This window comes from Leishmania panamensis, assembly GCF_000755165.1.
Source record: "Leishmania panamensis strain MHOM/PA/94/PSC-1 chromosome 18 sequence".
NCBI lineage: Eukaryota > Euglenozoa > Kinetoplastea > Trypanosomatida > Trypanosomatidae > Leishmania > Leishmania panamensis.
The window spans coordinates 369,742-383,718 of record NC_025863.1 but is presented as its reverse complement, the minus strand read 5'-3'; the positions used below and the strand labels follow the sequence as shown (position 1 = coordinate 383,718).

Below are 13,977 nucleotides of genomic sequence, written 5' to 3'. Positions count from 1 at the left end.
CGACAACAGAAGGAACGACAACAGCAACAACAGCAGCAGCAGCAGCAACAACAACAGAAGGAACGACAAAAGCAACGACAACAGCAACGACAACAGCAGCAGCAGCAGCAGCAGAAGCAAAGGCACACACAAAGACGCAAAAACCTCACACCATGGCGTAGCGCGCAAGGCATGGACCATGGTAGAGGAGAATGCTTAATGAAATTTTCACTTTGTTCTCTCCTTTTGGTGTATTTATCTGGACGTGCGTGCGTGCGTGCCGGCGTCCCTACCAGAGCACAGTCAGATACAACAGTACAGTTGCCTACAACGCGTTCCACCTGTCCTTGTCTAGTGTCCTCCACACATGCAGGCAGAACCAGCACGTGTACAAGCTACGATTCTTGTTTTCCATTCTCTCGCTTACTCCCTTCCCTCTCGTCGAGAGCACCGGCAGAGCCTGCGGACCTCCGCTTCGTACGGCGTCGTATGACCACACTTCGCGTCAGCCTCCCCCTTGTTCCTTTCTCTCTACGCCGTTCTTCTCCGCTTACACGCACACCCCCCTACAACCCCGAGCGTAGGGACACATCGGGCGGAGTGAGGGCCACAGGGCAGGGAAGCAACGGAGAGAGAAAGACGGTCTACGGAAGGCGAAGTATTTCCGTTTTTTCAACACGCCAATTCTTTGCTGAAGATAACTTCAGCGTCCCTCTGCCCCCCGACCCCGCCCCGGGCCCCAATCGCGCGGTGCAAAGCGGCCGTAGGCCACGCCTTGCAGCAGTGCGCCAACTCAGCCGTCTCCGCACCGCCTCGGTATCGCACTCTACACACCCGCCCCTCGCTCCGCAGGCTCTCTCCACCAGTGGGCCGCGAGGGCCGCGCGAGACACATTCGAGCCACGCTGACACGCTGCCCATCATGTGGGTGGTGCAAGTGTGCGCACCGGTGCAGGTCGATCCGACGCAACGCCACGCAGAGCCTGACCGCCGACATCCGCTGCGATACACCGCCCTGGCCCCCCTACGACGTAGGTGCTTGACCCTGTCCCCACCAGAGGTGGCTCAGCATTGGCAAGGGAGAAAGGGGGAGGGGGGCTGCTTGGCTTCTCCACAGAGAGTCGGAGGGGGTGCTGAACCCTGAGATACCAGGACTTGGGGATGCGTGGTGGTGGCTGACATCATCGCACAGCGGCAGCAGCGAGAGTTGTGTGGGGAAGCAAAAAGTGCGTCCAATCCTGTGCAGTCAGTTTATCGTGTTACGCGACACGATAAGAAGTGGCCAGGAGTAGCATGCCATCTCGCTTCACTGCCTTTCTCTCAGACAAAGCGACCTCCCCCACTCCCGTCGCCCCCCGTCTCTCTCTTCCCCACCACAAACTCAGAAGAGCTGCAGATAGCAAAGAATTTCGCGTGCGTGCGCGCCCTCCTCCTTTATTTTACCTCTCGGCTTAGAAATAGTTCCAATATTCAACGGGTGTCTACTTCAGGTCCAGGGAAGGTGATTAGGAAAAAAAATACCGCCAAGCATGCCCCACAAGATGCACCACAGCAGGGTGAGCTCGCTAACGAGGCTCGTCGGCCTCGTTGCAAGCTGCGTGCCTAGCAACCAGTACAGCGCCGGGCATGCCATGACAAAGCGGTTTGTGACTTGCACGTGCATAACGGTCAGGGCCAGTGCTAATAGCGCGACAAGGTGTACCACGTTCGAGGAGCGCACTAGTGCCACGGCGGCAATCCACATACGCTGCTGCGTCGTACGCCATGCTCCGGCTGAGGGCGCCGCTGCGGCTCTGAGGTTTAGCCACGCTGGTGCTAAGTAATAGATACAGATGCACCGTATGGTCAGCAGCGCCACCGGGAGTGCCAGCACAACGTTGGGAAAATTGACGGAAGTATAGGCGGAGAAGAGGCTGACGCCCCAGTGCTTCTTCTGCAGCATCGGGTACAGATTCCAGAGGGCGTGGCCAATGTGTGCCTTGTCGGTGGCGTTCCACACCTGCAGCACGAAGCGCTGATAGCCAAAGTAGTTCATGGCAAAGTACGGCAGCGTCACGCAGGTGCACTCCAGCGCTACAATAAAAATACGAAGCGGATGCGGTATGCGTTGCAGGGGCGGGCGGAGAGTGGGGCAGCGCGCCACACGACATGGACGATCCTTCCCTGCGCCACCATGCTTTGCAGCCGCAGACATGGCCATACGCGCTGACAGTCCAGCCAGCACTGCCGAGGCCTGCGCTTCGTACACCGCCGGCAGCGCCAGCTGCACAGCGAGGGGAAAGAAAAGAAAACCAGCGAAGGTGAACGCATTGGAGCGAAAGGAGCCGGCCAGCGTGAATAGCAGCACCGCCGCTACTTCTGCGCTGCTGAGGAAGCTCTGCTTCCACACCATCGTGATCTCCCCGGACGCTCCAGGGGTGATGTTTCGTAGGAGCGAGGGGATCCCAGGAATGCGACTGCGTGCGGTGGCACCGCCGCCGATGGTGCTTGCCGCCAAGGCCCACTGCTGAGCGAGAGGGGGAGGGGGGGCAAGTCGTGCTTGTGCCGGTGCTTTTGATGTTGTTGTTGCCGCGGAGTCAGGGGTCGTGACACTTGACAGATACGACGCGATGCGCAGCTGCACAGCCCATGGCAGCGGCTCATGCCAAGCGAGAAGGTACAGGCCAAACATTGTGACTAGCGCAAACAGGCTTTCTGTGTACACTACAACAGTGAATACCATGGCGGGTGTGATGACCCACGCCAGCGCTGCCCCACCAACAATGCGGCGACGGCGCAGAGCGGCTTCCTTCGCTTCCGCTACAGTTGCAGGGAGCGGGGCGTGGATGTCAGGCGCGTCTAGGACCGTGCCGGTCATTCCGCACATAAGGCGGTAGCAGAGGGTTGCCTCTGTCGTGCTTTGAATCGTCGCCTCCGCTGCCTCACTGAGTTGCATCTTCGCGTAGTTGCTCGACTTCTCTAACTCAGGGGTCGACGAAGGCCGCTTGGCTGAGCGCCATCGGCAGGTGCATTGCACCGCTTCGGGCCCCAAAAACGTTAGAATGGTGAGACGTCGCAGCAGCACGCCGGCAAGACAGGAGGCAGTGATATTCACCAGGCACACATAGAAGGCGACTGGCGCAATTCTGTGCAGAACAGGGGCGAGTTGCCGCGTGACGTGCTCAAGGCTGCGTATCAGCACCGGCAAGCCAGGAAAAAAAACAACTTGATTCTCACATAGGTATCCGTGTTGGGCAATGAAGAACAGGTGCGCGCCATCCCAGTTGCGCACCATCGAGAAGCGCGCGTCGTCGTAGAGCTCCTCGCTTGTGTCGAAGACGAATGAGCCACCTGGAGCGCGAAAGAGGATCGGAGCGACAGTGCGGCTGAACCACATGAGGCAGAGGAGGAGGAGTCGCGCCACCACGATGCAGAGGACGAGCGCCGTGTCGGTGCAGGTGCTCAAGTAGTCCAAAAGGTTGAAGGAAAAGCCGGCGTAGGGCGCAAGTACGGAGGCCAGCAAGCGGCTCACCGATGCGACAACGCTGCGTTGAAGGAGGGCCATACCAGAGCGGAAGAAAACAAGCCAAGTCGGCAAGCAAAGAAGAGACTTGGCGGGATTGTGTCTCCCTCCGGTGTGCACGCTACTTGGCTCCGAGGCAGCGTGCGTCAGTAGCAGTAGGGGCAACAACACCTCTATTGCCTCTTCGACTGCTCAGTGTTGGAGAGCACCTCTCTGAAGGTCACTGGTGATGAGAATAGGGGTTGGAGAGTGGTACAAGGGAGTGAGAGAGAGAGGGGGAGACATATATCTGGCGATAGTAGTGGAGGGCGGCGTGGAGATGGGGTGGCGAGCTGCAATGACGTCTTCCCCAGGGTGCCCTCAGCGGGGATGATGACGTGGCAACGGACGAAGGGAAAGAGGTGCGCGCCGTGCGTGCGTTCACAGCGCGTACGCTCGACGCTCCCATGAAGAGACGCTTCATGGCCACACTGTCCTCCTAAATGCTGTCTTCACCTTCCGCTTTGAGGTGCCTTTGCCAGGTGGGCTGCGAGGATGATTGTGGGGTGTCAGTACGTGAGGGGGTGGGGGAGTTCGGCAGCCTTCAATGCGCCAGTCGACAATGTGTGGAGGTATCGCCGTCATGCTCGCGGGAGGCACGCGAAACGACGAGGGCACATCAGGTCCACATCGCTCTCACACTCGCTCATGAGTGTGATGGTGCACGTACTCCATCATCCACTGCGCACGAGGGCTGCGACACTTTGGACAGCAGATCGGGTCATCTTCGTACGCACGTCGACGTTGGTCCACGCTCCTCGCACGCTTGCCAGGTGCAGTCCTCTGATGTTGCTGCGCCTTCTGTGCCTTCTCGTACTCGGTGAAGCTCTGCTCCACTTCGCCTCCCCACAGTGTTCGAGGGCGAGCCGCGTAGACGTGAAAGCAGCGAAGGCAGCGGACGAGCTGAGGCGTGTTGCTTTTCACTAGCTCATTTTTTACCACCGCATTGTGCAGCATCACGGCGGCCTCGGTTGTGGCGTGCAGCGAGGATCGCTTGCCATTCACGTGGGCTAGGGTCTTGAGCGCCGCAACCGGCGCCAGTGGAACAGCGACGATGCGGCTCACCTCTTGCTGCGTCGGAGATCGACCTTGATGAGCCTGGCGGAAAGCCCGGCACTCTGCGCGGTAGACACCAGGGTCTTTGGCAAGACGCACATTGTGGTGCTGTCGCGCGTGCGTGAAGGCACCGCGGAGGGCTTGCTGCTGCCGCTGCAACTCTGCGGAGGCGGCAGGCGAGGGTAGAGGTGCTGCGGCTGCGGCGCTGTGCGTTCTATGTGGCGGCCACACGTGCTGAGGCTGCTTTGGGATGGGTGCGCTAGCAAATTCGGACGAAGTAATATATGCCGGCGACATGGCGGCCGCAGGATGGAGGACCGGTACCGACGGCGACGCCGCTGTTGCAGACGCTACGAGACCATCGCCGGATGGCACCTTGCTCAAGTCTTCGGTGCCGCTCTTGCCACCATTGCAGTCGAGAAGCTGCTCGAGCAGCGATGTTCGTTTTAAAGCTTTACGGGCGCGCGCTCGCTGCGTGTGCACCGCTGCTGGCGCGGGTGCAGCCGTTGACGCAGCGTGAGGCAGCAGACTGTCGCGATGCGGATCGCGAGCCCCGTGGCCGTTTCGCTGTGAGGAGTAGAAGAGGAGCTGCGATGTCGCCGCGGCGGGGCAGTGCGCTGCTACAGAAGTGCAGCGCACGACAGACGCTCTGCCACTCCACGAGAGCATCCTGCCGACAAGGCAACTATTGCTGTGAGTAGCACCATAGAAGGGGGGGGGGGCGGAGAGGAGAGAGAGAGTGGGGAGTGAGGAGGAGATCTGAGCGGGTGTGCAGATGTGAGCCTCCCCTTCCCTCTGGAGACGATAATGCTCACCAGGCTTGCCAGCGAGAGAAAGGGGGGGGGGAAACACAGCAGGGCTTTCCTGCTATTCTTGTCCAGCAACAGACGTGCGTGCGCCACTGAGCCGAGGAAGAGGAAGAGGGGAGGAGAGGAGGTCCATCGATCTTCTCATTTTTGCACCTCCCGAATTCGCTGTGTGCCGGCACACACATACACACACAGGCCCAGCAGTTCTATCCTCCTCTGCTCTCATTTGCTGGCGCTCTCAGTGAGCAGATGGGCAACGAAGACTTCACGCTCACGCACGCGTACCAAAACGGCCGCTCGTGGGTTTCGATTGCTTTGTTTTGGCTGTGTTGGAAGTAGGCGCAACTGCCATGGAGGAGGAGGAAACACAAGAAAAACACCGGCGCAGGAGACAGGGAAGAGGTGTGATGGGCAAAAGGTGCTGCGAAGAGAGTCTTGATGGTGACGGTGCACGGGGTTAGGAATGAGGCTGATGATGAAATGAGCACTACCCCTCTCGAGAGGTATCACAGCGCGTCCCCCCTCTTTCCTGCCTACGTGCTTCCTCATCTCCATCGTTTAACTCGCTCACCGTCTTCCCCTCGCATGTACTTACCGGACCCGCTGCTTATTCAGAGAGGGAGGGGGGGGAGGAGGGAGAGAGAAAATAAGAGAGGCACATCTTGTCATTATTATTCCCCTAGCTACTCACTCCCCCTCCTCCGATCACCACACACGCACACGTGCCCCAAACATGCAAAGGCACATCGATGGACACACACACACACACGCACACACACGCGCACGCATACGTGAGCATGAGCGCGGTAATAGAGAGGGTTAGTTAGTACGCATTAGTCTTTGCTCTGGCGAGGAGCTCTGTTATTCATGGCGATTACGAGAAGAAGACAAGCACACAGCGATGCGAATGACTAGTGCACTGCGCGCACAACATACATACACGAGCCCACGCCGGTCACTTCACTACTCGTGCACTTTCGTAGCCTTGGCCATCTTCTGAGAGCGCTTCTTGGCCACCGCTGGCGCCGGCGAAGCTTCCGTGGAAGGGCTAGCCTCGACCGCCGTTTCCCTCTTCGTCTTCTTCGCGTGCGCGGCCTCAGCAACAGCGGCGGCCGGGCCGCGGTGGTCCTTTGTGCTGCGACTGCGCTTGTGGTGGTGCTGCGGAAGCTGGAGTGCGCCCGTCGCGGCCTTCTCGCTCTGTTTGTGCAAGACGGCCCCGCGGAGCCGCGGCGCCGCCCTCCCCTGGTGGTGTGCGGGGACATGAGGACGATGGTCGTCCTTGGATTCAAACCCAGCGTGTCCCGCAGCATCTGAGCTATGCGACACCTCCACGACAGGAGTGAACGCGCTCGGCGGTGCCGGCAAAAGTGCGCCTCGCCCTACCTGTAGAATGGCGTCGTGCAGCTGCCGGCTTTTGGCGACTTGCCTCTCGGCGCTGATGCCCACAACATAGAGGGAGGACGGGGCGAGCGCGTCGTAGAACATCATACCACGTTCACGCAGCGCTGCACGGGCGATGCGCACAGCATGCGCCGCCGGCTCTCGTTCGACAAGCTGATTGATGTACTCCCGCCCGTTGGTGTCGGCGTCCAGCTCATCTAGCTGCCAGAGGCGAATGACAGCGTTGGCTGCTGCTGCGGCTTCCTCTGCCGCCAGCGTGTCCGCCTCACTGGAGGCTAGCACGATGCCACTTGGAGGCGCTGCTTCGTGTAGCGCAGACGCTACCGACGCTGCTGCAGCGCCGATGCTGAGGGCCCGATCAGGCTGCAGCACTAGGCGCGGGTGGAACTTCATCGCAAAGTCGAAGGCGCACGGGCTGGATGTGAACGCCTCCACCTCACCAGCTGTCGCGTTGTGGCCCTCAAGGTGGCGCAGCAGCACAGCCACCACTGACTGGGCCAGCTGTACAAGACGACCCATAATCATCAGCCGCGGCGTTAGCACCGTGAACGGACTCGCGGCTGGTGCGTAGGGTGTAGCGATAAACATGCCTTGTTGGTCGCCAAGCTTGCGCACTAGCGCCGCCGCCGCCACGGCGGTCTTGTCGTTGTCGTCATCGGTGAAGGGAAGCACCAGTGGTGTTGACCAGTCATGCGTGGCGAGGAGCTGGAGAAAGCGCAGGAAGCCCCCAGCAGGTGTCTTGGGCGTGTGCGGCGCCGGCTGCAGGTACGCGTGCGCTACAAGCAGCTCGACTGCTTCTGGTTGCACAAACTCGTAGAGGTACATGGCACCTATCCACCGCTTCGCCAGCCTCACCGCGTGCGAGTAGCTGTGATGGCCAAATGCGATGGTGCGCATAAACTTGGCGTGCTGCGCAGTCCAGTGCAGCTTCATCTCCAGCAAGTTTGCCTCTGTGTCACGCTGCAAAGCACGTAGAAGAGACACTTCACGGTAGTGGGCGACGTAGACACGGAAGAGGTAGCCGCGGTAGATGATGTCGACAGACTGGCTGGTACACTGGGTGCGGATGGGGCTGCGTACAACGTCGCTGCTGCTGCTCTTCCCACCATAGTGCGCCTGCAGCGTCTTGGCCAGCTGGGCAGCAATGGCACCCTTCATCATTGCAATTGCCTCCATTGTGTCAGGGATCTTGTGGTTGTCGTCGATGTTCAGCACGCAATGGATCGGCTCGATCGTTGGCGCCGTGCTCAGTCCTGCAAAGCTCGCATCGGCAAGGTCGTCTGTCGTGTATGTGAGAGCCAAGTGCGGGCGAACTGGGAATACCTCGGTGTGGCGTTCGCTCGCAGCGATGACGTCGAGGGAAACGATGCGGCAGGGCACACTGCCGCGCGGCAGGTTCTGCAGCATGTACTGCACCGCCTTGGTTGCCTCGAGGAGGCTGCGCTGCATCAGCGGGGCGGCGTCGCGCCACTCGCCGCCGACCCGCTCCGCCAGGTATCCGTCCAGGCCGCCAAGCAGCACTGCCACTGCCGCCTCGGGCGCAACATGCGCGCGCAGTGCAAACTCGACGATGCGGCACAACACCGTAGAGGCGGACAAGGCTACAGTCGTGTGCGTGCCCTGGTCCTCCGGAAAGGTCCACAGCACGCAGCGGTAGATGGCGCCGTCGCTGAATTGGCGCGTCGAGGTGAGGCCAGTGCCCCAGAAAGTGTTGAAGCGCTCGACAGCGCTGGTGTCTTCGATGGGCGGTCCGCGGGTGAGGCGGTTGCGACCCTCTGCTTCGCTGGTGAGCTGCACGACAACCCGCAGACGGTCTGCGTCGGTTCTCCAGACGGTAATGTAGTTACACCGCACACCTAGTGCCTCCTTCAGCACTCGCAGCGTGTCCTGGATCGCCTCGACGCGTGGGGCGCGCCAGAGACTGCTCTTCTTGATGGCAGCCGGAGAGCGATCCATCGTTTCCACAGGAGACGTGGTAGTCTGGCTCAACTGGACGGTGAGGGCCACATCGTAGCGCAGCGGGAGAGGCTGGAAGGCGATGCGATCGACTACTTCGACAGCGAATGGGTGCTGCAGGGCCTCCTCCGCGGCAGGGCCCACAACATGCCTGAAGAAGGCAGCGGATGTGCGGAAGAGGATGTTGTGCGGCTCGCCTGCAAGGCGCAGAACGCTCACCTCACCCTGTTCCTCCGCTGCCGGCACCTTAACAGGGCGGGCGGCGCTGCTCCCGACTGTCTCTGGAGTGCCAAGGAAGAAGCCCCGCGAGAGTTGCACCCACACAGCGCGTACAATGTTGTCCAGAGACATGCCTGCTGTCACGATGCCCTCCTCGAGCAGACGTAAAACGATGGCAGCAACGACGAACCCGTTCAGCGCCTCCGGATGCCCTGAGGCGGCGGACATGAGGCCGGTGTGATGGGCCCAGCACTTCAGCACGACGATGGCGCGGCGCACGCTGGCGCTGGCAATGCACACTTCGTGCAGCTTCTTCAGATAGTGCGGCATGAGGTAGTCTTCCAGGATGCAGTAGCTGTAGTACGGGTGCCTGCGCACTACCGCCATATCCACGGCGTGTCCAGGAAAGGCGGAGGGGCGGAAATGGAGGTTCACAAAGAAGGTTTCGTAGGCGTCGACGGCGGCGGCGGCGGCGGCGCGACGCCGGCGGAAGCGCAGCTGCAGAATCTGTTTGTCTGCCAGTGCATAACACCCGTGAATCGGCACCACACGCACCTCCACCCGACTGAGTCGCGCGGCGGCGGCCACGTTCAGCTCCTCCTTTTCCGCCCCCTGGGTTACCTTGCCGTGCTGACGACTTCGAGAAGACGCGCCTCGACCCTCCTCGCTGTCTCTGTCGCTATCTGTGTCGGAGGCTGCAACGTCCACCGCCGCCGCCGCTGCGGAGGAGTCTGACTTCTGCTTCGCTGCACCGCTCACGAGTTGCTCCAAGTACCCCTGGATCTCGTGGAGAAAGGACTGACGGCGCTCGAGGTAGAGACCGCCTTTCAGGTCTGCAGCGGTGCAGCGGTTGACAGGAATGGAGAGCACCAAGTCTGCGCCCACACCGCGCTGCGCGTGCAGCTCAGGAAACGGTGTGTCGTGAACGCACGTGCGAAGCAAGAAGCTACCGACGGGACTGACGACGTCCAACTGAAGAGCGGGAGCAGCCGCCGTAACGGTGGCGAACTCGCTTTCCTCTCGTGTCCCTGTCACTGCCCGTTGAATGATCGCCACGTGGCGGGTCTCTACCTCCGTGGGATAGCCACAACTTTCGTAGTACTCGTGTAGCACGCTGTGGATGTCGCGGAGGTGTGCCTCCACCCGCGTCATCAGCTGGTCCGACCAGCTGAGTTGGTAGCGTTGCAGTGCCATGTGGTGGTTGAGGCGTTGCTTCAGCGTCCGTGTGTAGGCGCGCCTGGGAGTGCTGGAGACAGAGAGAAAGGAGTTAGAAAAGACGAGGAAGAGTTTAGGTTTCATTCAATGCGTCCACTCTCGGCCATACAACAGGAGTTTTACTCCACTCTGCCCCCCGACCCCGCCCCGGGCCCCAATCGCGCGGTGCAAAGCGGCCGTAGGCCACGCCTTGCAGCAGTGCGCCAACTCAGCCGTCTCCGCACCGCCTCGGTATCGCACTCTACACACCCGCCCCTCGCTCCGCAGGCTCTCTCCACCAGTGGGCCGCGAGGGCCGCGCGAGACACATTCGAGCCACGCTGACACGCTGCCCATCATGTGGGTGGTGCAAGTGTGCGCACCGGTGCAGGTCGATCCGACGCAACGCCACGCAGAGCCTGACCGCCGACATCCGCTGCGATACACCGCCCTGGCCCCCCTACGACGTAGGTGCTTGACCCTGTCCCCACCAGAGGTGGCTCAGCATTGGCAAGGGAGAAAGGGGGAGGGGGGCTGCTTGGCTTCTCCACAGAGAGTCGGAGGGGGTGCTGAACCCTGAGATACCAGGACTTGGGGATGCGTGGTGGTGGCTGACATCATCGCACAGCGGCAGCAGCGAGAGTTGTGTGCGGAAGCAAAAGTATGGCGTGCGGGTGCGTCTCCGTGTACGTGGGCACGCGCGTGTGCGTGTTTTCCGGGTGTCTGCATGGGTGAGACTCTCCGCCTCTGCCTCCACCTCCTCTCCCAGACGTCTGCCACCCACCTGTGGCACAGAGAGGTGTGATTGCGGTGTTGGTGGTCTAGACATGTGTGTGTGTGTGGGTGGCGAAGCAGAAGGCCACGCCATTCGTGGCATTTTGCGGAGGTGTCTTAGAACGCAGGTGCGCAGCCGCCTTCTCCTCTCAGCGTCAGTGGTTTCTGCGTCGTAATGCGAGAAACGCCAGAGCGGCGGCTACACGTAGGAGCGACGGCTCAGCGTGTGCCCACCCTTCCCAGTGTCAGCGGCACTAGGAATGCAGTCGCCTAGCGGGAACGGTGACGGCGTCTGGAGGTGTGCTTGAATGTAAGAGCGAGAACACTGAGTCAGAGCCGCGGTGCTGTAGTTTGCAGTTGGGTGGCCCTGGTTCACTTCGTCCTCCACGTCCGGGTCGCTGTCCAAGAGTCGGTGCGCGCTGAGCTGCGGCATCGTATTTGAAGGCGAAGTCGCTCTCGGGAGTGGCCAACCCGCAGAGACCGGATTACGTTGCATGGACAACTCCTGCGGGCCACGTCGGCTTAACGTGCCGGGGTCCCGTGGAGAGTGGATGGCACCAGCAACGACAGCTGATGACTGCCGCTGCGCATTGTAACGCTCGAGCTTATCTTTCACAGACCGACAAGCATCCTGATGTGCATGCGTGTTCGCGTATTGGTGCACGTGCGGTGCTGAGGAGCATCGGCTCTGGGCCTCATATTGTGCTTGTGCCGCAACTTCGGCCGCTCGCAGGCGATGGTACACTTCGATATCCCTCTGCTGCTGCTCATTCAGCTGAAAGAGAAGCGTGCGCCGCTCGTGCTGCCACTGCGCCATCTCTTTACGATGGCTGTGTTGCAGCTGTTCAACGAAGGCGGACATCTTTGCGTCGTACTTTTCAAAGGCCTCCTGCACCGTTTCCAATTCCGCACGATGAGCCGCCTGCAGTCGTTCTTTCTGCTCAGCCAGTACGCACTCGTGCTGGCGGTGCAACACTCGAACACGTTCCTCAGCTTGACTGCAGGCGGCTTGCCACCTGTCACACTGCGCATCGCGCTCGCTGAGGGTGGCCCAGAGTCCACGCAAATCCGCTTTTGCATTTGCGAGCTCGATCAACAGCGATTCGTGCGCTTGCAGAGTTCGCTGCAGCTGCGCCACGGTGGTCGATTGAGTCGCCAGCTCTGCTTGAAGGGCATTCATGTCGAGAGGAGCGTCGCGAGCACCGCCGCGTGTGACCATGGACGAAGTTTGCGGCGCTGCCGCTAGCAAGGTGCTGGGAATCGGATCGACGCCCTGTGTGGTGTTGACCTCGCCAGAAAAGAGACTTCGACATGAAGTCACCTCGGCCGGTGTCAGCGACGCTGGTGCGACTCGTGTACTGTCGCGTCGACAACGCCACAATCCATTCGACGCCTTTTGGCTTGTCACTGGCGCCGCTACTTTGTGGCAGAAAGGCGCTGGCTTGAGCATAGCCGATGACGTCGTCGAAGCGTCGGTTAGGTCGGGAAGCCACTCCTGCGACAGTGCTCTCCCCGTCTCGTTCGCAGCGTCATGGAGGCTTTGAATAGCGTTGATGCCGTGGCTGCAGAATATGCTACCGCTTCGGTCTTCGGTTGGTGAGCTGTGAATGAGTTTCAGTAGTGGCGGGGTGGGGACCTCGCGATGCGGTGCAGCGCGCAGCGGAGACGGCGTCCAGCGTTCTAAGGGTAAACCGTTCGTCAGCCTCTGGGATTTACTCGGTTCTTGTAGAGGAGAGTGCCAGGGTGCCTTTGTGTCTGGTGCATACGCCGCAGTGGAGGTGGCAGGCGGCGGTAGATCACCACTGCGGTGCTGAAGCAGGCGGTCAGAGAGTCCGAGACACGGCTGAGCAGCTTGTTCCGGTTCCACCGTGCGCACGCTTTCTCTTGACCTGGAGCGCTTTCCGTGGCTGCTATCACTGCCGCCGCTGCCCCTCCTTTCTTGAGGCAGCAAAGCGGAGTGTGCTGCGGGCTGCGGCGGCGCGGTTGGGCTGCGAGGACTTCGTGGTGGCGAGAGCTGAACCTTCTCCACACCGCGTCTGTCTCCCGTGTGGGGCTTGTGATTGTCCACGTTGAGGCCGTCTGCTTCTCGCTTCAGGGCTCGAGGCGCGATGGGGCCCTCACAACGCCCGGGCAGCAATGGCAACAAACGCCCGGCTACATCTGCCGGCCCCTCCTCATTGGGCACGTTAAAGACAGCGGTGGTCGGCATATGCGACGCCTCGCGCAGCGCCGCGACAAAGTCCTCCCCGTCAACGGCGCTGTAAAACTGCAAGGCAAGTGCGGGCTCCTGGGCGATGCCGATGGCAACGACCGTGACCGACCGCTCGGCTGCAGCAGACGTCAGCACTTTGCGTCCCACCTTGGCAGCTGTGGAGCTTGAGTGGTGATGTGACGATGATGCTGGTGATACGTCGGCACGGCTTGTGTGGGGTGTCTCGAGCTCCTTTTTGCTTGCGATGCCACCACTCTGCGAGAAAGCAGAGGTGAAGAGCGACGTCGCCTTCTCCCTCTTCCGCGTTGACAACGGCTTGGTGGGGTCATCGCTGCCAGCACCGCCGGGGGCGGCTGCGCTATCCGATGTCTCAGTGCAACCTGCATGACTGTCTGCGTCGTCGTCGTCGGCGACGTCCTCGCGCGGGCACAGGGTCACCCACTCTATGCGCCGCACAGCGATGGTGCGAGTGATGCCCCCCGAAGGGACACACACGTAGATGTGTGTGTCCGTCACCACTACACGCCTGGGAAGCTTGCTGCCGTCCATGCCAAGCTTCAAGACCTGCTTCTCGAAGTACACCTCCTGTAACAGTGATCCCGTCGCCATCGCTGCTGCAGTCGGCGCAGCAGCTGGCTGCCCTGCAGCTGACCTGTTGGCGCTCTTCATGAGGGTGCAGCGACACACACACACACACACACACACACACACACACACACACACACACACACACACACACGACACTACTACGTAGTAAGTAGAGAGGAGGAGAGGAGGGAGGACGTAGTAGACGTCCTAGTAGGTAGGTACGTTTACGGTAGAGGAACGGAACCGACCG

The 13,977-nt window shown here is 60.8% G+C and overlaps 4 protein-coding genes across 4 annotated transcripts, besides 2 other annotated features; all 4 read right to left on the bottom strand.

Annotated features, from left to right (window-relative positions):
- Positions 1-648: 648 nt before the first annotated feature.
- Positions 649-1,129: a repeat region.
- Positions 1,130-1,464: 335 nt separating this feature from the next.
- GPI18 (mannosyltransferase-II, putative) lies at positions 1,465-3,522 on the bottom strand (the record flags this gene model as incomplete). The annotated part of the gene is made up of 1 exon (XM_010699628.1): positions 1,465-3,522. One exon carries the CDS (start codon positions 3,520-3,522, stop codon positions 1,465-1,467), a length of 2,058 nt encoding a protein of 685 aa, XP_010697930.1.
- Positions 3,523-4,155: 633 nt separating this feature from the next.
- LPMP_180950 (hypothetical protein) lies at positions 4,156-5,244 on the bottom strand (the record flags this gene model as incomplete). Its single annotated transcript, XM_010699627.1, has 1 exon — positions 4,156-5,244. The coding sequence occupies one exon, from the start codon at positions 5,242-5,244 to the stop codon at positions 4,156-4,158; it is 1,089 nt and encodes a 362-aa protein (XP_010697929.1).
- A 1,103-nt stretch (positions 5,245-6,347) lies between these two features.
- LPMP_180940 (nucleolar RNA-associated protein (Nrap)-like protein) lies at positions 6,348-10,154 on the bottom strand (the record flags this gene model as incomplete). Its single annotated transcript, XM_010699626.1, has 1 exon — positions 6,348-10,154. The coding sequence occupies one exon, from the start codon at positions 10,152-10,154 to the stop codon at positions 6,348-6,350; it is 3,807 nt and encodes a 1,268-aa protein (XP_010697928.1).
- Positions 10,155-10,253: 99 nt separating this feature from the next.
- Positions 10,254-10,750: a repeat region.
- A 376-nt stretch (positions 10,751-11,126) lies between these two features.
- LPMP_180930 (hypothetical protein) lies at positions 11,127-13,808 on the bottom strand (the record flags this gene model as incomplete). The annotated part of the gene is made up of 1 exon (XM_010699625.1): positions 11,127-13,808. One exon carries the CDS (start codon positions 13,806-13,808, stop codon positions 11,127-11,129), a length of 2,682 nt encoding a protein of 893 aa, XP_010697927.1.
- Positions 13,809-13,977: the final 169 nt, after the last annotated feature.